Below are 26,384 nucleotides of genomic sequence, written 5' to 3' on the forward strand. Positions count from 1 at the left end.
CCCCGCATCCTCATAGACTGTAAGCTCTTGTGTCATCCCCTCATCCTCATAGACTGTAAGCTCTTGTGTCATCCCCTCATCCTCATAGACTGTAAGCTCTTGTGTCACCCCCTCATCCTCATAGACTGTAAGCTCTTGTGTCCTCCCCCGCATCCTCATAGACTGTAAGCTCTTGTGTCATCCCCTCATCCTCATAGACTGTAAGCTCTTGTGTCACCCCCTCATCCTCATAGACTGTAAGCTCTTGTGTCCTCCCCCGCATCCTCATAGACTGTAAGCTCTTGTGTCATCCCCTCATCCTCATAGACTGTAAGCTCTTGTGTCCCCCCTCATAGACTATAAGCTCCTGTGTCCTCCCCTCATCCTCATAGACTGTAAGCTCTTGTGTCCCCCTCATCCTCATAGACTGTAAGCTCTTGTGTCACCCTCTCATCCTCATAGACTGTAAGCTCTTGTGTCACCCCTCATTCTCATAGACTGTAAGCTCTTGTGTCCTCATCCTCATAGACTGTAAGCTCTTGTGTCCCCCTCATCCTCATAGACTGTAAGCTCTTGTGTCACTCCCTCATCCTCATAGACTGTAAGCTCTTGTGTCCCCCCTCATCCTCATAGACTGTAAGCTCTTGTGTCCCCCCTCATCCTCATAGACTGTAAGCTCTTGTGTCACCCCTCATCCTCATAGACTGTAAGCTCTTGTGTCCTCCCTCCTCATCCTCATAGACTGTAAGCGCTTGTGTCACCCCTCATCCTCATAGACTGTAAGCTCTTGTGTCACCCCTCATCCTCATAGACTGTAAGCTCTTGTGTCACCCCCTCATCCTCATAGACTGTAAGCTCTTGTGTCACCTCCTCATCCTCATAGACTGTAAGCTCTTGTGTCACCCCTCATCCTCATAGACTGTAAGCTCTTGTGTCACCCCTCATCCTCATAGACTGTAAGCTCTTGTGTCACCCTCATCCTCATAGACTGTAAGCTCTTGTGTCCTCCCCTCATAGACTCTAAGCTCTTGTGTCACCCCCTCATCCTCATAGACTGTAAGCTCTTGTGTTCCCCCTCATCCTCATAGATGTAAGCTCCTGTGTCCTCCCCTCATCCTCATAGACTGTAAGCTCTTGTGTCACCCCCTCATCCTCATAGACTGTAAGCTCTTGTGTCACCCCCTCATCCTCATAGACTGTAAGCTCTTGTGTCCCCCCTCATCCTCATAGACTGTAAGCTCTTGTGTCCTCCCCTCATAGACTCTAAGCTCTTGTGTCACCCCCTCATCCTCATAGACTGTAAGCTCTTGTGTTCCCCCTCATCCTCATAGATGTAAGCTCCTGTGTCCTCCCCTCATCCTCATAGACTGTAAGCTCTTGTGTCACCCCCTCATCCTCATAGACTGTAAGCTCTTGTGTCACCCCCTCATCCTCATAGACTGTAAGCTCTTGTGTTCCCCCTCATCCTCATAGATGTAAGCTCCTGTGTCCTCCCATCATCCTTGATGTCGCCATATAAAGATTATTATTACATTTCTCTCAGTCTCATCTTCAAATGTAGGTCCTCAGAGAAGTTCCTCTAGAAGAACAAGGTCGGGATCCTACACAACTCTTCTTGGCATCGGCCCGAGGTGTCTCAATCTGTTCATTTCTCGCAGTCGGGGAGTTCAGCTTTCCCCCTAATCTATGGGGGTCCCCCCTATCAGGTACCCACACGTCACTCTTCTCACATGTTCCTGAGGATGGCCGCTCCTTCTCCCGAGGGCAATGTTGTACATTTCCAGTTTTCCTGTATCTGGACAATATCTTGATTGTTGCAGGTTCGCAGACAGACGTTCGTTAAAGTTTCTGGAGAATTTGGGCTGATTGATAAGTTTCAACAAATCAGATTTAGCTCCAGACGATTTCTTGGGGGTTCTTTTGGACTCTCCGAAACAAATGTCTTTCTTTTCACAGGAAAAGTTGACCGAGCAAATCGAGTCTTTTGTCAAAGAATCGGGTGTCCATGTGGGAAGCCAGGACTCTCCTGGGCACGTTGACTGCACATCTTCAGACCTGGGCCCAAAGTCATTCCAGGACTTCTCCAAGGTGGAATCGTTTCCTGTGGGACAAGAATCCATATCACCAGAATACAAGGTTCCAGGTCATGTTCCAGGACTTGTTCCGGGTCATGTTCCAGGACTTCTCCGAGGTGGAATCGTTTCCTGTGGGACAAGTATCCATATCACCAGAATACAAGGTTCCAGGTCATGTTCCGGGTCATGCTCCAGGACTTCTCCGAGGTGGAATCGTTTCCTGTGGGACAAGTATCCAAATCACCAGAATACAAGGTTCCAGGTCATGTTCCAGGTCTTCCATCTCTTTGTGGTGGATGAGAACAGAAAACCTTGAGAGAGACATTTCTTGGCGTTGTCATCCACACATCATCATCATTCGGATGGACACGAGCCAGGACTGGCGGAGGTGCCAAATTCCTCCATCAACTTGTACAAAGCTCTCGGGGTAAGGGGACACAAATAGGTTCATCAGATACGAGGCTGTAACATCTTCTTCCGATATTTGTGATAGGAGGAACCTCTTCATTTGTACCTGGATGTTATGTTGATCTTTGATAAACAAAGGTTTGGCATCCACCGCAGATCACGTGATCCCAGTGCGGTACTTGGAGGGGTGTGTCAAGCATATTTGCATGCCCCTCCCACCACTGAGAAGGGAGTGGTTATGACAGAGGGGGTCTGCATGCGGTAATGTCTGCAAGGTCCCTTTATGGCAGGACCCAGGATATCACAGGTGGTCCTGCTACCTAGGGGTCATGTGACTCGCGGCTCCCAGCAGCGAAGGGTAAACCTTAACAGGGCAAATATAAAGGACTCCATTATCTTTTAGAGTTTTCTATAAGAAGTCTTAAGTGAAAGGGATTGAAGACTTTGCTAGTGTGCGCTCTACTGGGTCAATGGTTCTGTCGGTCATGTGCTCTCCTCTCGTGACCCGAAGCCTTGACTCCTCTGTCAGTAAACATCAGGACCTGACTCGTCTCTTTTACTATCAGCAGAGTCTGTTTTGGGAAGGAAAAACTGCAACGGAGACAGAGCGACTTCCTGAGCTCCCGGGAGCCCTCCGCCGGACCGGATCATCTCCAGGCACAGACCACAGGCTGAGGCTTATCTGTGCCATCAGCAGCCACAGCTCAGCATGTGACCTGAAATAATGCCAATACGTGACATCATCCTGCTTTATTATACAGTAAGTAGTGGAAATGTGGGGGTCATAGCCCAACCCTCACTCCCTGACCCCATTTCAGGATACACAATACAGAAAGGCACTTACAGGGTTGCCCCCACTCATTGCCAATCATGGGGGGCCGGTGCCCTGGCTCTAGTCAGGCCTGCAGGGGGTAGGGTCACAGAAAGCAGCAGGAACATAATGGAATGAACAGAGTCCTGATACAGATTGACAATTCCTACTCAGTCTTCCTCGTCCTCGTTCTCCTCCATGGCGATACCACGGTCCATGGCCCTGTCCCGCTGTATGGAGACAATCCCACTGAGCAGAGCGTAGCTGATCATGGCCACCAGCCCCACGGCCACTGACAGGATCTGGTTACGCCTTTTGTGGGGTTCATCCTCGTAGTCAGGAGACTCAGGCGTTGGGGTCTTCGGGGATATGCGGGGGAAGGTCTCTGTGGGAATATAAAGCACAAGGTTACCAGCGGGACATCAGGGAGGGAGGGTGGAGGCAGCTAGGGGCATGGGCGGCTGATAGTCACCTCCGTCCCTTGTGAAGTAGATGCTGAGGATGGACGTCACGTACTGGCACAGGTTGCTCAAACTCTTCAGGTGCTGCTGTAGTCGGTTGTTTGGCAGCTTCACATTTAGGATCTGGGCCAAATGGCTGAAGATGTAGGCGTCAAGAGATGCTGGTCTAAAGGAAGCCTCCACATTACATCAACAAACTAGATGGAAGACCAACCCATATAAGAGGTCACCCTCCCACCCCAAGCACTTACGACTCTCCAAAGAAGAATTTGTGTGTCCCCAGCCTCTGTGACAGGAGCGTTATACACTCCTGGGCATCAGTATAGAGCTGTAGAGGGCAAGAGTCAGCGTTACTAACCTGGAGCATTCCCAGTATTACAGGACATTCGGTCACCCCTGCCCCCACCTAACCTGTTTCTCCAGAGCCTCATCGTCCTCCCGCCAGCTCTCCCCTCGAATCAGCTGGAGACGTTCCAAGTGTCTTTTGTGCATTTGGTTTGGGATGAAGAAGTTGAGCGGGAAGGGGATGGTCTCGGCGTACCACTTCCGAGTATGGTCCACATAGTTCTTGGCGTCAACCCAGAAAGTGTGAATCTGGCAGTGGAGATGCAATGGTCAGCCACGGTCCCCAGGTGTAGAAGGATGCAAGGAAGTCTAGGGGGAAGAAGCACTTACCAGGGCGGGCAGTAACTTCTCTTCCAGAAGTGAGATGAAGGCCAGCGTGTCGGCTCCTTGCGTGGCGGACAGGTCATAATCTGCATTATATTTCTGGGGACACAATGTAGACGTTCATCGGGTGGCACTTATTATAGGGGTTGATAGAGAACCTACCTCCACTTACTTGCTTCCTGAGATGGGTGATAATATTGCTGGTCTGAAACACAACACCTTCATCTAGAGTCTTAAGTGCGGGAAGCTGACCTGAAATATCAGACATGGCAGGGTCAGTGGGCACGTGAGGGCCATGTTACACACATAGGTGAGGCCGCAGGTACCTGAAGGGCTCCGCCAGGGGTTTGAGAGCTTATGGACCTTGAGTGGAGCACCAGAGAACTTTGCATATGTCTGAAAAGAAGAAAGAGGCCATCAATGCACAGATGACGGGAAATCCAGCAGCCCGGGATGGATGGACAGCGTCACCCGGCAGAGCTCGGAGGGGGCTCCTGTCACCGCCATTTAAAGCAGCCGCATGCGTAAAGGAGGGAGATTCTGTATGGGTTTCCTTTCCTGGAGACTCATCATGAGGTTGCCCTCATCATCTTCTGCCGAGACGAGGGGAAAGTACATCCGGGCCACACCAGGCAGCACACAGGTTCCAGGGATTACAGGGTTAACACGAGGGGTGATCAGAAGCTTAACCCATTATCACTGATGCTATGGGCTCTCCTGTCTCGTCCGGTGGGGGTGAGGGGGGTTGGGGGACATTCCTCGGATCACCACATTCTAATAACCATCATAGACTTTCCATGCTGGAAATTCCCGGCAGCGTTTCCACAAGGCTCCATCTCAGTAAACATCCCGCAGCACATAAGAGACGCGTTCTGTACGAGACGAGCTCCCACCGCTGCCCCCAGCACAACACCACCATTCATCCAGCCTCAGACGAGCCTCCCTCAGCAAACAGCGGCCCCGAATATACATATAATGTGTACATGACCCCGCAGAGGAGAAGCACTTCCCCCACACAACAAGCGACTGTACAAAGGGGAAGCCGATCCCAACACGCCCCCAAGGGAAAAAAAACTCATTGTACACCACAAAGGGTTAACCCTATGGAGGAAAATGGGCACCAAACCTACAAATCTACATCCATAAATGGGCACCCCCACCAGTTACTCTATGTATGGTCACATGACCACCACAGCAGCACAGAGCATCAAAGACTAAGCACAGGAGCAGAGAGAATAGAGATCAGGACTGCGGGCACCATAGCCAAAGAGACTTTCAGAAGTATCACTCTCCGGGTGTCTCTGCCCCTCTCTCTCTCTCCTCGGGTCTCTGCCCCCCTCTCTCTCTCTCTTTCTCTCCTCGGGTCTCTGCCCCCCTCTCTCTCTCCCCTCGGGTCTCTGCCCCCCTCTCTCTCCCCTCGGGTCTCTGCCCCTCTCTCTCTCTCCCTCTCCTCGGGTCTCTGCCCCCCTCTCTCTCTCTCTTTCTCTCCTCGGGTCTCTGCCCCCCTCTCTCTCTCCCCTCGGGTCTCTGCCCCCCTCTCTCTCCCCTCGGGTCTCTGCCCCCCTCTCTCTCCCCTCGGGTCTCTGCCCCTCTCTCTCTCTCCCTCTCCTCATGTCTCTGCCCTCTCTCTCTCTCCCTCTCCTCATGTCTCTGCCCTCTCTCTCTCTCTCTCTCCTCATGTCTCTGCCCTCTCTCTCTCTCTATCTCCTCATGTCTCTGCCCTCTCTCTCTCTCTATCTCCTCATGTCTCTGCCCTCTCTCTCTCTCTATCTCCTCATGTCTCTGCCCTCTCTCTCTCTCTATCTCCTCATGTCTCTGCCCTCTCTCTCTCTCTATCTCCTCATGTCTCTGCCCTCTCTCTCTCTCTATCTCCTCATGTCTCTGCCCTCTCTCTCTCTCTATCTCCTCATGTCTCTGCCCTCTCTCTCTCTCTATCTCCTCATGTCTCTGCCCTCTCTCTCTCTCTATCTCCTCATGTCTCTGCCCTCTCTCTCTCTCTATCTCCTCATGTCTCTGCCCTCTCTCTCTCTCTATCTCCTCATGTCTCTGCCCTCTCTCTCTCTCTATCTCCTCATGTCTCTGCCCTCTCTCTCTCTCTATCTCCTCATGTCTCTGCCCTCTCTCTCTCTCTATCTCCTCATGTCTCTGCCCTCTCTCTCTCTCTATCTCCTCATGTCTCTGCCCTCTCTCTCTCTCTATCTCCTCATGTCTCTGCCCTCTCTCTCTCTCTATCTCCTCATGTCTCTGCCCTCTCTCTCTCTCTATCTCCTCATGTCTCTGCCCTCTCTCTCTCTCTATCTCCTCATGTCTCTGCCCTCTCTCTCTCTCTATCTCCTCATGTCTCTGCCCTCTCTCTCTCTCTATCTCCTCATGTCTCTGCCCTCTCTCTCTCTCTATCTCCTCATGTCTCTGCCCTCTCTCTCTCTCTATCTCCTCATGTCTCTGCCCTCTCTCTCTCTCTATCTCCTCATGTCTCTGCCCTCTCTCTCTCTCTATCTCCTCATGTCTCTGCCCTCTCTCTCTCTCTATCTCCTCATGTCTCTGCCCTCTCTCTCTCTCTATCTCCTCATGTCTCTGCCCTCTCTCTCTCTCTATCTCCTCATGTCTCTGCCCTCTCTCTCTCTCTATCTCCTCATGTCTCTGCCCTCTCTCTCTCTCTATCTCCTCATGTCTCTGCCCTCTCTCTCTCTCTATCTCCTCATGTCTCTGCCCTCTCTCTCTCTCTATCTCCTCATGTCTCTGCCCTCTCTCTCTCTCTATCTCCTCATGTCTCTGCCCTCTCTCTCTCTCTATCTCCTCATGTCTCTGCCCTCTCTCTCTCTCTATCTCCTCATGTCTCTGCCCTCTCTCTCTCTCTATCTCCTCATGTCTCTGCCCTCTCTCTCTCTCTATCTCCTCATGTCTCTGCCCTCTCTCTCTCTCTATCTCCTCATGTCTCTGCCCTCTCTCTCTCTCTATCTCCTCATGTCTCTGCCCTCTCTCTCTCTCTATCTCCTCATGTCTCTGCCCTCTCTCTCTCTCTATCTCCTCATGTCTCTGCCCTCTCTCTCTCTCTATCTCCTCATGTCTCTGCCCTCTCTCTCTCTCTATCTCCTCATGTCTCTGCCCTCTCTCTCTCTCTATCTCCTCATGTCTCTGCCCTCTCTCTCTCTCTATCTCCTCATGTCTCTGCCCTCTCTCTCTCTCTATCTCCTCATGTCTCTGCCCTCTCTCTCTCTCTATCTCCTCATGTCTCTGCCCTCTCTCTCTCTCTATCTCCTCATGTCTCTGCCCTCTCTCTCTCTCTATCTCCTCATGTCTCTGCCCTCTCTCTCTCTCTATCTCCTCATGTCTCTGCCCTCTCTCTCTCTCTATCTCCTCATGTCTCTGCCCTCTCTCTCTCTCTATCTCCTCATGTCTCTGCCCTCTCTCTCTCTCTATCTCCTCATGTCTCTGCCCTCTCTCTCTCTCTATCTCCTCATGTCTCTGCCCTCTCTCTCTCTCTATCTCCTCATGTCTCTGCCCTCTCTCTCTCTCTATCTCCTCATGTCTCTGCCCTCTCTCTCTCTCTATCTCCTCATGTCTCTGCCCTCTCTCTCTCTCTATCTCCTCATGTCTCTGCCCTCTCTCTCTCTCTATCTCCTCATGTCTCTGCCCTCTCTCTCTCTCTATCTCCTCATGTCTCTGCCCTCTCTCTCTCTCTATCTCCTCATGTCTCTGCCCTCTCTCTCTCTCTATCTCCTCATGTCTCTGCCCTCTCTCTCTCTCTATCTCCTCATGTCTCTGCCCTCTCTCTCTCTCTATCTCCTCATGTCTCTGCCCTCTCTCTCTCTCTATCTCCTCATGTCTCTGCCCTCTCTCTCTCTCTATCTCCTCATGTCTCTGCCCTCTCTCTCTCTCTATCTCCTCATGTCTCTGCCCTCTCTCTCTCTCTATCTCCTCATGTCTCTGCCCTCTCTCTCTCTCTATCTCCTCATGTCTCTGCCCTCTCTCTCTCTCTATCTCCTCATGTCTCTGCCCTCTCTCTCTCTCTATCTCCTCATGTCTCTGCCCTCTCTCTCTCTCTATCTCCTCATGTCTCTGCCCTCTCTCTCTCTCTATCTCCTCATGTCTCTGCCCTCTCTCTCTCTCTATCTCCTCATGTCTCTGCCCTCTCTCTCTCTCTATCTCCTCATGTCTCTGCCCTCTCTCTCTCTCTATCTCCTCATGTCTCTGCCCTCTCTCTCTCTCTATCTCCTCATGTCTCTGCCCTCTCTCTCTCTCTATCTCCTCATGTCTCTGCCCTCTCTCTCTCTCTATCTCCTCATGTCTCTGCCCTCTCTCTCTCTCTATCTCCTCATGTCTCTGCCCTCTCTCTCTCTCTATCTCCTCATGTCTCTGCCCTCTCTCTCTCTCTATCTCCTCATGTCTCTGCCCTCTCTCTCTCTCTATCTCCTCATGTCTCTGCCCTCTCTCTCTCTCTATCTCCTCATGTCTCTGCCCTCTCTCTCTCTCTATCTCCTCATGTCTCTGCCTCTCTCTCTCTCTATCTCCTCATGTCTCTGCCCTCTCTCTCTCTATCTCCTCATGTCTCTGCCCTCTCTCTCTATCTCCTCATGTCTCTGCCCTCTCTCTCTATCTCCTCATGTCTCTGCCCTCTCTCTCTATCTCCTCATGTCTCTGCCCTCTCTCTCTATCTCCTCATGTCTCTGCCCTCTCTCTCTATCTCCTCATGTCTCTGCCCTCTCTCTCTATCTCCTCATGTCTCTGCCCTCTCTCTCTATCTCCTCATGTCTCTGCCCTCTCTCTCTATCTCCTCATGTCTCTGCCCTCTCTCTCTATCTCCTCATGTCTCTGCCCTCTCTCTCTATCTCCTCATGTCTCTGCCCTCTCTCTCTATCTCCTCATGTCTCTGCCCTCTCTCTCTATCTCCTCATGTCTCTGCCCTCTCTCTCTATCTCCTCATGTCTCTGCCCTCTCTCTCTATCTCCTCATGTCTCTGCCCTCTCTCTCTATCTCCTCATGTCTCTGCCCTCTCTCTCTATCTCCTCATGTCTCTGCCCTCTCTCTCTATCTCCTCATGTCTCTGCCCTCTCTCTCTATCTCCTCATGTCTCTGCCCTCTCTCTCTATCTCCTCATGTCTCTGCCCTCTCTCTCTATCTCCTCATGTCTCTGCCCTCTCTCTCTATCTCCTCATGTCTCTGCCCTCTCTCTCTATCTCCTCATGTCTCTGCCCTCTCTCTCTATCTCCTCATGTCTCTGCCCTCTCTCTCTATCTCCTCATGTCTCTGCCCTCTCTCTCTATCTCCTCATGTCTCTGCCCTCTCTCTCTATCTCCTCATGTCTCTGCCCTCTCTCTCTATCTCCTCATGTCTCTGCCCTCTCTCTCTATCTCCTCATGTCTCTGCCCTCTCTCTCTATCTCCTCATGTCTCTGCCCTCTCTCTCTATCTCCTCATGTCTCTGCCCTCTCTCTCTATCTCCTCATGTCTCTGCCCTCTCTCTCTATCTCCTCATGTCTCTGCCCTCTCTCTCTATCTCCTCATGTCTCTGCCCTCTCTCTCTATCTCCTCATGTCTCTGCCCTCTCTCTCTATCTCCTCATGTCTCTGCCCTCTCTCTCTATCTCCTCATGTCTCTGCCCTCTCTCTCTATCTCCTCATGTCTCTGCCCTCTCTCTCTATCTCCTCATGTCTCTGCCCTCTCTCTCTATCTCCTCATGTCTCTGCCCTCTCTCTATCTCCTCATGTCTCTGCCCTCTCTCTATCTCCTCATGTCTCTGCCCTCTCTCTATCTCCTCATGTCTCTGCCCTCTCTCTATCTCCTCATGTCTCTGCCCTCTCTCTATCTCCTCATGTCTCTGCCCTCTCTCTATCTCCTCATGTCTCTGCCCTCTCTCTATCTCCTCATGTCTCTGCCCTCTCTCTATCTCCTCATGTCTCTGCCCTCTCTCTATCTCCTCATGTCTCTGCCCTCTCTCTATCTCCTCATGTCTCTGCCCTCTCTCTATCTCCTCATGTCTCTGCCCTCTCTCTATCTCCTCATGTCTCTGCCCTCTCTCTATCTCCTCATGTCTCTGCCCTCTCTCTATCTCCTCATGTCTCTGCCCTCTCTCTATCTCCTCATGTCTCTGCCCTCTCTCTATCTCCTCATGTCTCTGCCCTCTCTCTATCTCCTCATGTCTCTGCCCTCTCTCTATCTCCTCATGTCTCTGCCCTCTCTCTATCTCCTCATGTCTCTGCCCTCTCTCTATCTCCTCATGTCTCTGCCCTCTCTCTATCTCCTCATGTCTCTGCCCTCTCTCTATCTCCTCATGTCTCTGCCCTCTCTCTATCTCCTCATGTCTCTGCCCTCTCTCTATCTCCTCATGTCTCTGCCCTCTCTCTATCTCCTCATGTCTCTGCCCTCTCTCTATCTCCTCATGTCTCTGCCCTCTCTCTATCTCCTCATGTCTCTGCCCTCTCTCTATCTCCTCATGTCTCTGCCCTCTCTCTATCTCCTCATGTCTCTGCCCTCTCTCTATCTCCTCATGTCTCTGCCCTCTCTCTATCTCCTCATGTCTCTGCCCTCTCTCTATCTCCTCATGTCTCTGCCCTCTCTCTATCTCCTCATGTCTCTGCCCTCTCTCTATCTCCTCATGTCTCTGCCCTCTCTCTATCTCCTCATGTCTCTGCCCTCTCTCTATCTCCTCATGTCTCTGCCCTCTCTCTATCTCCTCATGTCTCTGCCCTCTCTCTATCTCCTCATGTCTCTGCCCTCTCTCTATCTCCTCATGTCTCTGCCCTCTCTCTATCTCCTCATGTCTCTGCCCTCTCTCTATCTCCTCATGTCTCTGCCCTCTCTCTATCTCCTCATGTCTCTGCCCTCTCTCTATCTCCTCATGTCTCTGCCCTCTCTCTATCTCCTCATGTCTCTGCCCTCTCTCTATCTCCTCATGTCTCTGCCCTCTCTCTATCTCCTCATGTCTCTGCCCTCTCTCTATCTCCTCATGTCTCTGCCCTCTCTCTATCTCCTCATGTCTCTGCCCTCTCTCTATCTCCTCATGTCTCTGCCCTCTCTCTATCTCCTCATGTCTCTGCCCTCTCTCTATCTCCTCATGTCTCTGCCCTCTCTCTATCTCCTCATGTCTCTGCCCTCTCTCTCTCCTCATGTCTCTGCCCTCTCTCTCTCCTCATGTCTCTGCCCTCTCCTCCTCCTCCTCCTCTTACCAGCACGGTCAGACAGTCCAGATCCACACTCGGCAGTCCCCAGTCTCCCTTCCAGCAGTACAGCTGCATGGGCGCCGCCATCTTACTACACGTTCGCCCCGCCCACCAGGCAGTCACCTGTCACTACCGCGTGACCGCAGATGACAGCCCCGCTCGCTCCGTGTCGCGGTTCCCGCTCATCATAGTAACCAATAGGCTGACGGCTCACTTAATCACAGCGCGGGCTGTGTGCTATAAGCTGCGATGTGATTGGTTACTACGGGCTCCTATTTATGCTAGAGGCCCTGTCAGGCGGCCCTGTCTCTATGACAACACTTCATAGATCTATGGAGGAGAGGGCGGGAAAGCGGCAGGCACATCACAGAGGCCTGTATCACACCTGGGAGGCTTGGATTTACAGTATCACTCCGGGGAGGCTTAGGTACATATCACAGCGGGAAGGCTTGGATACATATCACAGCGGGAAGGCTTGGATACATATCACAGCGGGAAGGCTTGGATACATATCACAGCGGGAAGGCTTGGATACATATCACAGCGGGAAGGCTTGGATACATATCACAGCGGGAAGGCTTGGATACATATCACAGCGGGAAGGCTTGGATACATATCACAGCGGGAAGGCTTGGATACATATCACAGCGGGAAGGCTTGGATACATATCACAGCGGGAAGGCTTGGATACATATCACAGCGGGAAGGCTTGGATACATATCACAGCGGGAAGGCTTGGATACATATCACAGCGGGAAGGCTTGGATACATATCACAGCGGGAAGGCTTGGATACATATCACACCGGGGAGGCTTGGATACATATCACACCGGGGAGGCTTGGATACATATCACACCGGGGAGGCTTGGATACATATCACACCGGGGAGGCTTGGATACATATCACACCGGGGAGGCTTGGATACATATCACACCGGGGAGGCTTGGATACATATCACACCGGGGAGGCTTGGATACATATCACACCGGGGAGGCTTGGATACATATCACACCGGGGAGGCTTGGATACATATCACACCGGGGAGGCTTGGATACATATCACACCAGGAAGGCTTGGATACATATCACACTGGGGAGGCTTGGATACGTATCACACCGGGAAGGCTTGGATACATATCACAGCGGGAAGGCTTGGATACAGATCACACCAGGGGGGCTTGGATACATATCACAGCGGGAAGGCTTGGATACATATCACAGCGGGAAGGCTTGGATACATATCACACCGGGGAGGCTTAGATACACTGTATTACACTCCAAGGCTTAGCTAATAAGTACACAACATCCCACCTCTGAGCCTTAGATATATATTTTGACACCATGGAGGCTTAGATACACAGCTTGGTATCATATCTCAGGCTTAGATACACAGTAGAGAGTATCACTCTAGGGGGCACATTTTCTTACCCCTCCATGTCGCGATCCGGAGTGTCCGCCGATCATGCATTGTGCCGCGATTCATTAAGATCCTGCCCCCGATATCCTGCATGCGTCGCTTCCCCGCTCAGGTCCCCGGAGTTCACCTTCTTCTTCCTGGTGCATGTAAGTGCATTGTCCGTGTATAATGCGCTGTGCGGGGAGTCACTAAGATCCTGTGCCCGATATCCTGCATGTGTCACTTCCCCGCTCAGGTCCCCGGAGTTCACCTTCTTCTTCCTGGTGCATGTAAGTGCATTGTCCGTGTATAATGCGCTGTGCGGGGAGTCACTAAGATCCTGTGCCCGATATCCTGCATGTGTCACTTCCCCGCTCAGGTCCCCGGAGTTCACCTTCTTCTTCCTGGTGCATGTAAGTGCATTGTCCGTGTATAATGCGCTGTGCGGGGAGTCACTAAGATCCTGTGCCCGATATCCTGCATGTGTCGCTTCCCCGCTCAGGTCCCCAGAGTTCACCTTCTTCTTCCTGGTGCATGTAAGTGCATTGTCCGTGTATAATGTGCTGTGCAGGGAGTCACTAAGATCCTGCACGCGATATCCTGCATGTGTTGCTTCCCCTCTCAGGTCCCCGGGGTTCACCTTCTTCTTCCTGGTGCATGTAAGTGCATTGTCCGTGTATAATGCGCTGTGCGGGGAGTCACTAAGATCCTGCGCCCGATATCCTGCATGTGTCGCTTCCCCGCTCAGGTTCCTGGAGTTCACCTTCTTCTTCCTGGTGCATGTAAGTGCATTGTCCGTGTATAATGCGCTGTGCGGGGAGTCACTAAGATCCTGCGCTTGATATCCTGCATGTGTTGCTTCCCTGCTCAGGTCCCCGGGGTTCACCTTCTTCTTCCTGGTGCATGTAAGTGCATTGTCCGTGTATAATGTGCTGTGCGGGGAGTCACTAAGATCCTGCCCCCGATATCCTGCATGTGTCACTTCCCCGCTCAGGTCCCCGGAGTTCACCTTCTTCCCGGTGCATGTAAGTGCATTGTCCGTGTATAATGTGCTGTGCGGGAGTCAATAAGATCCTGTGCCCGATATCCTGCATGAGTCGCTTCCCCGCTCAGGTCCCTGGAGTTCACCTTCTTCTTCCTGGTACATGTAAGTGCATTGTCCGTGTATAATGTGCTGTGCGGGGAGTCACTAAGATCCTGCACCCGATATCCTGCATGTGTCACTTCCCCGCTCAGGTCCCCGGAGTTCACCTTCTTCTTCCTGGTGCATGTAAGTGCATTGTCTATGTATAATGCGCTGTGCGGGGAGTCACTAAGATCGTGCTCCCGATATCCTGCATGTGTCGCTTCCCCGCTCAGGTCCCTGGAGTTCACCTCCTTCTTCCTGGTGTATGTAAGTGCATTGTCCGTGTATAATGCGCTGTGCGGGGAGTCACTAAGATCTTGCGCCCGATATCCTGCATGTGTCGCTTCCCCGCTCAGGTCCCCGGAGTTCACCTTCTTCTTCCTGGTGCATGTAAGTGCATCGTCCGTGTATAATGCGCTGTGCGGGGAGTCACTAAGATCGCGCACCTTATATCCTGCATGTGTCGCTTCCCCGCTCAGGTCCCCGGAGTTCACCTTCTTCTTCCTGGTGCATGTAAGTGCTTGATCTTGCGACACAATTGTAAAGTTAAATCCCGCGCTCAGTCCGAATCAGTCGGATTGTCCGACGGCAGCCCCCCCCCCCCCATTTCTGTCACATGAAAGCAGAGCATCTGTGCCAAAATTCAATCGCGGCCGTCACAATCCCCTGCTAAATACTTGTCACAGCGATGAAAGACGACGAAAGTGCGATCTGCAACCCTTAGTAAATAAGCCCCAATGTATAAGACATGAGAACACAAAATAACACCTGGAGAGGTTCATGTGATACAAAGGCTTAGATACAAGAGAACTGGTGCAATCCACCTCATTCAGGCGTTTCCACTGCATATCCACAAAGATTGTAAACGTGTGATGTCCGCTTTCCGTCTGTATTGTATCATGTCTGATGTCATCTGTTTTTTTTCACATCCGCACAAAAAATGGATGCAGGGTGACTTGGACAAACTGAATGTTTGGTCATCCACTTGGCAAATGAGGTTTAATGTGGATAAATGTAATGTTATGCACTTGGGGGCCAATAATCCAAAGGCAAAATATGTCCTTGGGGGAGTAAATCTGGGAGAGTCCCTTGTTGAGAAGGACCTGGGGGTACTAGTAGATCATAAATTGAATAACAGCATGCAATGTCAATCAGCTGCCTCTAAAGCCAGTAGGATCTTGTCAAGTGATCTGGACTCTTGTGATAGGGATGAAATATTACACTGTACAAGGCACTGGTTCGGTCTCCCCTGGAATATGCCGTCCAGTTCTGGGCAGCAGTCCATAAAAAGGAGGCCCTGGAGCTGGAGAGGGTTCAAAGTAGAGCCACAAAACTGATAAGGGGTATGGAGGGTCTTAGTTATGAGAAAAGATTAAAACAACTAGATTTATTTAGTCTGGAAAAGAGACGACTACGAGGGGACATGATTAATTTATATAAATATATGAATGGTCCATACAAAAAATATGGTGGTAAGTTGTTCCAGATTAATTCAAATCAAAAGACGAGGGGGCACTGTCTCCGCCTGGAGGTTTAATCACTGGAGGCCATAAGGCTTTTTTATTATGAGAACTGTCAGTCTGTGGAATAGTCTGCCTCAGGCACTGGTCACAGCAGGGACAGCAGAGCTCAAGAGCAGAGGACAGCAGAGAGCTCAGGCGCTGGTCACAGTAGGGACAGCAGAGAGCTCAGGCACTGGGGACAGCAGAGAGCTCAGGCGCTGGTCACAGCAGGGACAGCAGAGAGCTCAGGCGCTGGTCACAGCAGAGAGCTCAGGCGCTGGTCACAGCAGGGACAGCAGAGAGCTCAGGCGCTGGTCACAGCAGGGACAGCAGAGAGCTCAGGCGCTGGTCACAGCAGGGACAGCAGAGAGTTCAGGCGCAGAGCACAGCAGGGACAGCAGAGAGCTCAAGCGCTTGTCACAGCAGGGACAGCAGAGAGCTCAGGAGCACAGCAGGGACAGCAGAGAGCTCAGGCGCTGGTCACAGCAGAGACACCAGAGAGCTCAAGCGCTGGTCACAGCAGAGAGCTCAAGCGCTTGTCACAGCAGGGACAGCAGAGAGCTCAGGAGCAGAGCACAGCAGGGACAGCAGAGAGCTCAGGCGCTGGTCACAGCAGAGACACCAGAGAGCTCAAGCGCTGGTCACAGTAGGGACAGCAGAGAGCTCAGGTGCTGGTCACAGCAGGGACAGCAGAGAGCTCAGGCGCTGGTCACAGCAGGGACAGCAGAAAGCTCAGGCGCTGGTCACAGCAGGGACAGCCGAGAGCTCAGGAGCAGAGCACAGCAGGGACAGCAGAGAGCTCAGGAGCTGGTCACAGCAGGGACAGCAGAGAGCTCAGGCGCTGGTCACAGCAGGGACAGCAGAGAGCTCAGGCGCTGGTCACAGCAGGGACAGCAGAGAGCTCAGGCGCTGGTCACAGTAGGGACAGCAGAGAGCTCAGGCACTGGTCACAGCAGGGACAGCAGAGAGCTCAGGCACTGGTCACAGCAGGGACAGCAGAGAGCTTAGTCTCTGGTCACAGCAGGGACAGCAGAGAGCTCAGGCGCTGGTCACAGTAGGGACAGCAGAGAGCTCAGGCACTGGTCACAGTAGGGACAGCAGAGCTCAAGAGCAGAGCACAGCAGGGACAGCAGAGAGCTCAGGTGCTGGTCACAGCAGAGAGCTCAGGCACTGGTCACAGCAGGGACAGCAGAGAGCTCAGGCACTAGTTACAGCAGGGACAGCAGAGCTCAAGAGCAGAGCACAGCAGGGACAGCAGAGAGCTCAGGCGCTGGTCACAGCAGGGACAGCAGAGAGCTCAGGCGCTGGTCACAGCAGAGACACCAGAGATCTCAAGCGCTGGTCACAGCAGGGACAGCAGAGAGCTCAGGCGCTGGTCACAGCAGGGACAGCAGAGAGCTCAGGCGCTGGTCACAGCAGGCACAGACGAGAGCTCAGGAGCAGAGCACAGCAGGGACAGCAGAGAGCTCAGGAGCTGGTCACAGAAGGGACAGCAGAGAGCTCATGCGCTAGTCACAGCAGGGACAGCAGAGAGCTCAGGCGCTGGTCACAGCAGGGACAGCAGAGAGCTCAGGCGCAGAGCACAGCAGGGACAGCGGAGAGCTCAGGCGCCGGTCACAGCAGGGACAGCAGAGAGTTCAGGCACTGGTCACAGCAGGGACAGCAGAGAGCTCAGGCGCAGAGCACAGCAGGGACAGCAGAGAGCTCAGGCGCCGGTCACAGCAGGGACAGCAGAGAGCTCAGGCACTGGTCACAGCAGGGACAGCAGAGAGCTCAGGCACTGGTCACAGCAGGGACAGCCGAGAGCTCAGGAGCAGAGCTCAGCAGGGACAGTAGAGATCTCAGGCGCCGGTCACAGCAGGGACAGTAGAGAGCTCAGGCGCCGGTCACAGCAGGGACAGCAGAGAGCTCAGGCGCTGGTCACAGCAGGGACAGCAGAGAGCTCAGGGGCTGGTCACAGCAGGGACAGCAGAGAGCTCAGGGGCTGGTCACAGCAGGGACAGCAGAGAGCTCAGGCGCTGGTCACAGCAGGGACAGCAGAGAGCTCAGGCACTGGTCACAGTAGGGACAGCAGAGAGCTTAGTCGCTGGTCACAGCAGGGACAGCAGAGCTCAAGAGCAGAGCACAGCAGGGACAGCAGAGAGCTCAGGCGCTGGTCACAGCAGGGACAGCAGAGAGCTCAGGCGCTGGTCACAGCAGAGAGCTCAGGCACTGGTCACAGTAGGGACAGCAGAGAGCTCAGGCACTGGTCACAGTAGGGACAGCAGAGAGCTTAGTCGCTGGTCACAGCAGGGACAGCAGAGCTCAAGAGCAGAGCACAGCAGGGACAGCAGAGAGCTTCAAAAAGGGTCTAGATGCCTTTTTACACCTAAATAACATTGATGGTTATGTGATATAACTAAATCCCTTCCTCATCCAATCTCTTCCCTTCCTTGGTTGAACTTGATGGACAAGTCTTTTTTTCAACCATACAAACAATGAAACTAGAGAATTTCGTAACCGACTAGCCTTCGATAATAACAAAACTAAAGTCTGGGACAATCTTCCCAAAATGGACGTTCAAATGTCTAAGGTGGTAAAAAATACAGATCTTCCTTTTGAAAATACAGCTCAACTCAAAGATCCCATTGTTAGGAAGACTGATAGCATTCCAAAGAAAGGGAGGCCTCTATGATCAGTTTAAATTCTGACATTGCAGCCACTTCAGTTGCAGGATCACTCTTCTTTTGGCTTAATGAAAATTAACAACAGGTTTCTTAGGTGATTCCTCTGCTTAATGTCTTAGGATCGTGGCAAAAGAAGGAGCCTTGTCCATTGCGGCCCGAAGATCCTTGTGGCCTAAACAGTGGCCGGGAGATGTCCGCTCAAAATCAAGACCTTGTAATATCCCTTTTTCAGGCGACTTCGTATTTGGACCCAAGTTGGACTCCATTCTAGAGAAGATTTCGTGAAATAAGGATCCGAAGACCAATCCCTCTAGGTATAGGAAAGATCAACGTAATAGCTCCAGCTACCCGAAAGGTGGGAAAGATAGAGGATTCCTCTTCAGCTCTAGCAACTCAAGGGCCCAGAAAAAACAGTCACGCCACAGTGGGGGGGGGGGAGGGGGATTATTGAACTTTGCTTTATATTGGAGTTCTGTTACCTTAAACACCAGGGTATTTAGTATCATTGATCATGTCCCCCCTCCTAGGAGAGGCGGTGACCGACAAAAATTATTAAAACGTCGTGAGATCGCATGGATTCACAAACTCAACTCCTTACACCCACATGGTTTAAATATAGATTTTAATGTGAACATTTTGAATTGAGTTTGCCCTAATTCCTCTGCCCATTATGTGTATTGCATTTACATCACTGTTAAGTTGTTTCTTTATCTTTTGACTAATTGATGTCATTTTTATTCTTTATCTCTTAGATCACGATCTTCACTGTTTACGGAGAGTCAATCACCATTGAAACGCCTTCTATTATTCCCTATACTTTTTATAGAGCCATGTCCAGATTTACATTTTTTTGCCTCACGCTAGTATGTAAACAACAACCTTTATGGGACACACAAAATAGGTGGTGTTGTGTGCAATGGCAGTGCAGGCAGTCCGAGGAGGGTGACGTGACTCCATCTGGTGTCCATGACAATGCGCTCGGACTAACGAGTGCCAAAAAGTTATGGCACCATGGCCACTGATCCAGTGACCTTGGAGATACAGCTCATCCCAATGTGACCACCTTATAATTCTGCTGAGACACGTTTCCGACACCTACCTTAGTGTACCCCACAGTCTCACTGGCTAAGCTCGGGTTTCCCCAAACAAAGATGGCCGCGCCGTCACGGGAGATAATCCCGCGAGATCCGCTGTGGCACATGACCCTCCGAGCGCCGCTACCAGTTTCATACAGCTCCGCAGCTTGGAGCTCGGACAGCGATCGGACCGCTGCATATCTATGGCACTGGATTGGGTAAGTGCCGTTACCGCGGACAGACAAGGCCGCCTTGATCTGGAGGGGACCCGAAGAGATCTTGCCATGTAACATGCATTTATGCGTTTGGCACGGTTACTAAGCAACCCTGTGACATGTGCTCATATACCTGTTATTTATTAAGGGCGTAATATGGTAGTTCTCTTCTAAATATTTATTATTGGTGTCACTTATATTGTTATATAGCACCACTAGACACGGACACGCTATTACTATATGTCTTTGTATACTGTTAAAATGTATCACTAAACTGATTGTTTGTTTACAATTTGCTGATGATGTCATATCCTGCGGTGGATATAAACCCGCCTTGTATCACTTTTCACATTGCTTGAAAATGGCTGCATGGAGCTAGCCGAAACGTTGCATGTTTTTGCCACTGGTGCTTGAATAAATACTACTTAACACGGAGTGCTGCTCTCCTGCTACTTCTTCTGGATCCCTCTGGTGCCTTGAGTCAGGCCCAAAGAGCTTGCACCCACCTGGACTTGAATCCACTTCACTGTGCTGCCCTCATCTTTCTTTTGTGCTTAAACACCAGGGTATTAGATATTGTATCCAATGGATACTGTATCAAATTTTCCGGTCCAGAGGGAGAACTAATACATTTCCAATTTTCTGCTTTACCCTTTGGTATCTCTTCTGCACCCAGAATTTTTTCGAAAAATCATGATAGAAATAGTAGCCTTCCTTAGGAAACAAGATATAATTATAATCCCTTATTTAGACGACCTTTTGATTGTGGCACAATCACAAGCAGCTCTTGATCTATCATCTCAACAGACCTTAAATATTCTAAGAAGGTTAGGCTGGTTGATAAATTTCGAAAAATCGGATTTGGCGCCAGAAAGACAGAAGAAGTTCCTGGGGGTTTTGTTGGACTCACAAAGACAAATGTCTTTTCTTCCACAGGAGAAATGGAACAACTTGGTACTGCAGATCCGGTTGTTTATCAAGAAGGATCAGATGTCCATCCGATCGGCAATGAAACTGCTAGAGAAACTAACCTCCTGTATTCAGTCCGTAGCATGGGCCTAGAATCATTCTAGAATGATTTCATCTTGAGATAAAACTCTGGATCATCTGAATTCCAAGTAAAGATTCCACTTTAGATCACTATCCAGACAGGATGGGGAGCCGAATTCCTGGATCAGTTAGTACTAGCTTCCTGGGAGGTGAAGACCCAAAGAAGTTCTTCGAACTACAGAGAACTCAAAACAGTTTGGCAAGCACTAACATCATAGCCTCTCCGTCTATACAACCATCACATATGAATACTGCCCGACATCTGAATGGATCAAAAAATCAGATGGTGGATTTCTTAAGCAGGAAGAGACTGGATCCACATGAATTGTGCATGAATCAGGACGGTTTTGTTCCTTAATTTGCAGATGGGGAGAGCCCCAATGGGATCTATTTGCGAAATACCAAAATACCAAGTGCAACCATTTCTTTTCGCTAGCAATCAGCGAAGCTTACCAAACGCTGTACGCATTCAGTCTCCAATGGGATATGGACCTAGCGTATGTTTACCCACCAATTCCACTAATAGCAAAGGTTCTGCCAGAGATCTCCCAGGACAAAAAATGATCATCTTAATAGTTCTAGACTGGCCAAAAAAGAATTTGTCCTTAGGGGACCCAGTGGCGCTACCTCTAATAGAAGATCTACTCCATCAGGGGCCGGTTCTGCATCCACAGCCCACCATTCTCAGATTGTCTGCATGGATCCCTAAGGCTCATTCCTAGAATCCAAGGGACTCTCTCTAAAGGTAATCTTGGCACATAAAAAACAGCAGTTTACCTAAAAATACGGGAAAAGTTTTTATCACTCTGTAGAGATAAACCACCTAATCAAAATAAACCAAATATTTTACAGATCCTGGAATTCCTACAATCTGGTCTGGACTCGGGTCTAAGGACATGTATTCTGAAAGTACAGGGTTGCTTCTTCGACACACCAATTGCAGATCACAGTTGGGTCAAACACTTTATAAATTATTATACACTAATATACTATTATACACTACATCAAGGTAACAGAACCGTGGACGAAGGACTCAAATCTGTTTGTTCAATTTCAGAGATCCAACAATGGCAGAAATGCATCCAAGGCTTCTAGAGCAAGGTGGTTGAAAGTGGCCATCTCAACGTGCTAGGCTATGTGCAAATAGCACATAGACTAGTCCCCGAAATCCTTAAAGCTTATCCAACACGTGCCATGACAGCATCTTGAGCTGAAAAACAAGGATCTTCTTTAGATCAGATTTGCAAAGCGGCCAGTCGGTCTTCTTCCTCTACATTCGCAAGACATTACCGTTTGGATTTGCAAAGATCAGATGACCTTTCTTTTGGACGGAAAGTTTGACAAGCTGTCATCCCGCCCTAAAATTATCATCTCATTTGTTACATCTCCAGGTGGGCCATCATGGGGGATGAAGTGGAAACGGGTAATTTGACTTACCGATAATTAGGTTTCTATTAGTCCACCATGACGGCCCCAATATTCCCTCCCATTTGCTTTCCTTTTTCTTATGTGTGATATTAACATATTAATAAAATCTTGTTGCATCCATTCCAGTGCAGTTATTTGGTAGACCCCGGAGGGAGGCTGCGGGAGGGGCCTTTTAACCCCTCCAGGTGGGCCGTCATGGTGGACTAATGGAAACCTAATTACCGGTTTCTACCAATTTTGTCGGATTCTAGACGTAAATGTGTCAGTAACAATGAATAAGCCCCGCCGCCTTCTATAGTGTCAGCTAAAAGCAACTGCGACACAATTGTGGTGAAGACACCCAATGTATCGGGCAGGCAGGCAGCTATTCACATGTGAAAAGTCACCAGCACCGGTGAGTGCACAGGCAACAGGACAGTAACGCCCCGTGCCGGCCCACTTCCTGCAGGACACGCACTCTGCTCAGCCGACCACACCCCTATACGCCCCACTGGTCCGAAGGTGGCGGATTGGGGCAAATAATCGCAAGTGCAGTCCCGTGGCACAGAGGTCCTGATAAAGATCCCCCAATGATATGTGTGCACCTATGTGTAAGACAGAAGATTAGATACTCGGCGCATGGAGGGTAAAATAGACAGAATCAGACACCAGAAGAGGATGTCTATTAGAGGATTAGATACAAGAGACCGTATCACACGAGAGAGGATTAGATACAGTAGACCGTATTCCACTAGAGAGGATTAGATACAGTAGACAGTATAACACTGGATTAGATACAAGTAGATAGTATAACACTGGTTTAGATACAGTAGACAGTATCACATTGGATTAGATACATTAGACAGTATCACACTGGATTATATACAATATAGGAGCTCCTACTTCCCTGGGCATTATTCCTCCTCGGGACCTACTGCCAAGTGTGGCCGGGGAACAGTGACCCTTGGCCGGATAGGCCAAGTGGCTTCTCCCGCTGACTTGTTCCTTTGGAAGTAGGAGCTCCTACTTCCATGGGCATTATTCCTCCCCGGGACCTACTGCCAAGTGTGGCCGGGGAACAGTGACTCTTGGCCGGATAGGCCAACTGGCTGCTCCCGCTGACTTGCCCCTTTGGAAGTAGGAGCTCTTACTTCCATGGGCATTATTCCTCCTCGGGACCTACTGCCAAGTGTGGCCGGGGAACAGTGACCCTTGGCCGGATAGGCCAAGTGGCTTCTCCCGCTGACTTGTTCCTTTGGAAGTAGGAGCTCCTACTTCCATGGGCATTATTCCTCCCCGGGACCTACTGCCAAGTGTGGCCGGGGAACAGTGACTCTTGGCCGGATAGGCCAAGTGGCTTCTCCCGCTGACTTGCCCCTTTGGAAGTAGGAGCTCCTACTTCCATGGGCATTATTCCTCCCCGGGACCTACTGCCAAGTGTGGCCGGGGGACAGTGACATGTGGCCGGATAGGCCAAGTGGCTTCTCCCGCTGAATGGCCCCTTTGGAAGTAGGAGCTTCTACTTCCATGGGCATTATTCCTCCCCGGGACCTACTGCCAAGTGTGGCCGGGGAACAGTGACCCTTGGCCGGATAGGCCAAGTGGCTTCTCCCGCTGACTTGCCCCTTTGGAAGTAGGAGCTCCTACTTCCATGGGCATTATTCCTCCCCGGGACCTACTGCCAAGTGTGGCCGGGGGACAGTGACATGTGGCCGGATAGGCCAAGTGGCTTCTCCCGCTGACTTGCCCCTTTGGAAGTAGGAGCTCTTACTTCCATGGGCATTATACCTCTCGGGGACTTAGAGCCAAGTGTCTACAATAGACGGTATCACACTGGATTAGATTCAGTAGATGGTATGACACTGGATTAGATACAGTAGATGGTATCACACTGGATTAGATACAGTAGACGGTATCACACTGAATTAGATACAGTAGACGGTATCACACATACAAGACTCAGGCTTTATTCCTTTCGCTCTGGTGGGTCTGGTAAATATGGCGGAGTGAGGGCCCAGCACTCACTACTGATTGAACCTGTCCCTTTCCGTGTGACTGGTTAATCATCCCTTGTGTGTGCGGTGCACAGGGGAGTCTGCAAAGGGGGAACCTTCCTCTGCACGCCTAGGGTGAGCTAGCAGCCTCCTTTGGCACCCACCATGCAATCACCTTGGAAGATTCCTGGGGGCTTAGGTTGGGGCCTGCTATCCTGTGTTCCTGGAATGTTTCTCCTGACTTGTTTCTTGTGAGGTCCTGTGCTCGTCGTGATGAAGCTTCAGTGCTGCAGGCCGTGACCTACGGACACTTCCTGGACTCTGTTACAACTCGCCCGCCTTGATCTCTGCTTGACCATTCTGATTTCCTGAGGCTGTGCTTTGAATCTGTTGACCTGTCATTATACCGGGGCTACTCCTGAGAAGCAGAGGTCAGTGGACCCTGGTGCAGCAATGTCCACATCCCTGTGTAGGAGGTTGAATGCAGGGAGGGTCACTGGGACGATGTCCTTGAGAAAGCCCAGTTGGGTCATACAATGGCAATCCTAAACTAAGCCCCTCTAGATGTGTACAAGGAGCCAGACGATCATGTGGATTTCATGACTACTCCAGCTCCACCACAAGTTTCAGTTGATCTTCGAGAAGCTCTGGCAGCTCTCGGCACCATCATTCGGCACCTTTGGGAAGGCAGCGGACCTACCTACCTAATGCCTGTTGTGGGTCTTCATTTGAGTGTGTGGATCTTCTGGACTGTTTTGTGACCAGGTCTAATTTGATCTCCATCTTTTGCCCTCTTCCAGCCAGGTTCTCTGGACTGCTGGAGAATCCGCACTGGTCTAGTATTCTAGTTGCAGAGTTTACCTGGTACAATGAGTAACAGATCACACTAGGGAAGAAGGGATCTAGCCACCACTTTGGATCCTCCATTTCTACTGCAAGTCACGTCGAAAGGCGTCTAAAGAAGTGAGAGGAAGACTCTAAAGTTGGTACCTGCCTCTTCTTGCCTCTTCTTGCTACTGTCTCTACTGTAGAGAGGCTGATCAAGAGCAGCAATGCAGATAATCTGTGCTTGTGCCCTGGTGGTAAATTGGTCGCCCAACAGCAGCTTCCTATCTGTCTGCGTGAACCTGCTACTCTTGCGCAACTCCATAATAATTCCAGATTTTTTGGTGAGGTTCACATTGTGGTGCTCCTTTGGCATAAGAGAAGAGGAGACCTGCTAGTTCCCGGTCCATATGCGATCACTCTATCCAAAACTCAAGTTTATCAAGTGGAAATGTGCAAAGTAGACTCCAGGACCATTGCGAGAGCTTCTGTGTAGCTGTAGGGTGGTTTATCTCCATGACTTCCAGATTTCTTCAGCTCTTCTGACAACGCTTTATGTTGGTTCCTGTCTAGGTTTTAGAAGATCCATCTTTATTTTTCATAGGCTAAATGGTGTCTGATCCAGGATTATGTATAGATTTAGAAAAGATGGTCCTAAACTGCCTTTCTGCAGAACACCAGAGATGGGGGGAAAATGGGGGACTTTGGGGGCCACTTTGGGGAGCAGGACAGGTGGAGGGTGGTCAATGGTGTAAACACCTGACCCACCATATTAACTATAGTCTCTGCCAGAAAGCTAACTTTACGGGAGTCTCCTCCACTTCTAACTGTATGTACTTTATCTACCTGAAGAATTTTTTGTTGTTCTACCCAACCCCAAGCTCTTCATCCCCCCCAATCATTATAACTGTAGGGCAGCAGGTGACTGTTTCAGGCTTGTGCTGGACTCCAACCTCTTGTGTCCTCCCTGCATCCTCATACACTGTAAGCTCTTGTGTCCTTCCTGCATCCTCATAGACTGTAAGCTCTTGTGTCCTCCCCTCATCCTCATAGACTGTAAGCTCCTGTGTCTCCCTCATCCTCATAGACTGTAAGCTCTTGTATCACCCCCTCATCCTCATAGACTGTAAGCTCTTGTATCACCCCCCTCATCCTCATAGACTGTAAGCTCTTGTGTCCCCCCTCATCCTCATAGACTGTAAGCTCTTGTGTCCTCCCCTCATCCTCATAGACTGTAAGCTCTTGTGTCCTTCCTGCATCCTCATAGACTGTAAGCTCTTGTGTCACCCCTCATCCTCATAGACTGTAAGCTCTTGTGTCACCCCCTCATCCTCATACACTGTAAGCTCTTGTGTCACCCCGTCATCCTCATAGACTGTAAGCTGTTGTGTCCCCCCTCATCCTCATAGACTGTAAGCTCTTGTGTCCTCTCCTTATCCTTATAGACTGTAAGCTCTTGTGTCCTCCCCTTATCCTTATAGACTGTAAGCTCTTGTGTCCTCCCCTCATCCTCATAGACTGTAAGCTCTTGTGTCACCTCCTCATCCTCATACACTGTAAGCTCTT

At 50.7% G+C, this 26,384-nt stretch overlaps 1 protein-coding gene across 1 annotated transcript; it reads right to left on the reverse strand.

Moving 5' to 3' along the window:
- Window positions 1–3,197: 3,197 nt before the first annotated feature.
- MTX1 (metaxin 1) lies at window positions 3,198–11,746 on the reverse strand. The gene is made up of 8 exons (XM_072132296.1): window positions 11,569–11,746; window positions 4,730–4,799; window positions 4,576–4,655; window positions 4,410–4,502; window positions 4,146–4,328; window positions 3,986–4,062; window positions 3,746–3,900; window positions 3,198–3,658 (listed from the first exon to the last, which is right to left on the reverse strand). The coding sequence occupies exons 1-8, from the start codon at window positions 11,647–11,649 to the stop codon at window positions 3,444–3,446; spliced, it is 954 nt and encodes a 317-aa protein (XP_071988397.1). The 5' UTR covers window positions 11,650–11,746; the 3' UTR covers window positions 3,198–3,443.
- Between the last annotated feature and the right edge of the window lie 14,638 nt (window positions 11,747–26,384).

This window comes from Engystomops pustulosus, unplaced genomic scaffold (assembly GCF_040894005.1).
Source record: "Engystomops pustulosus unplaced genomic scaffold, aEngPut4.maternal MAT_SCAFFOLD_336, whole genome shotgun sequence".
NCBI classification, from domain to species: Eukaryota; Metazoa; Chordata; class Amphibia; order Anura; family Leptodactylidae; genus Engystomops; species Engystomops pustulosus.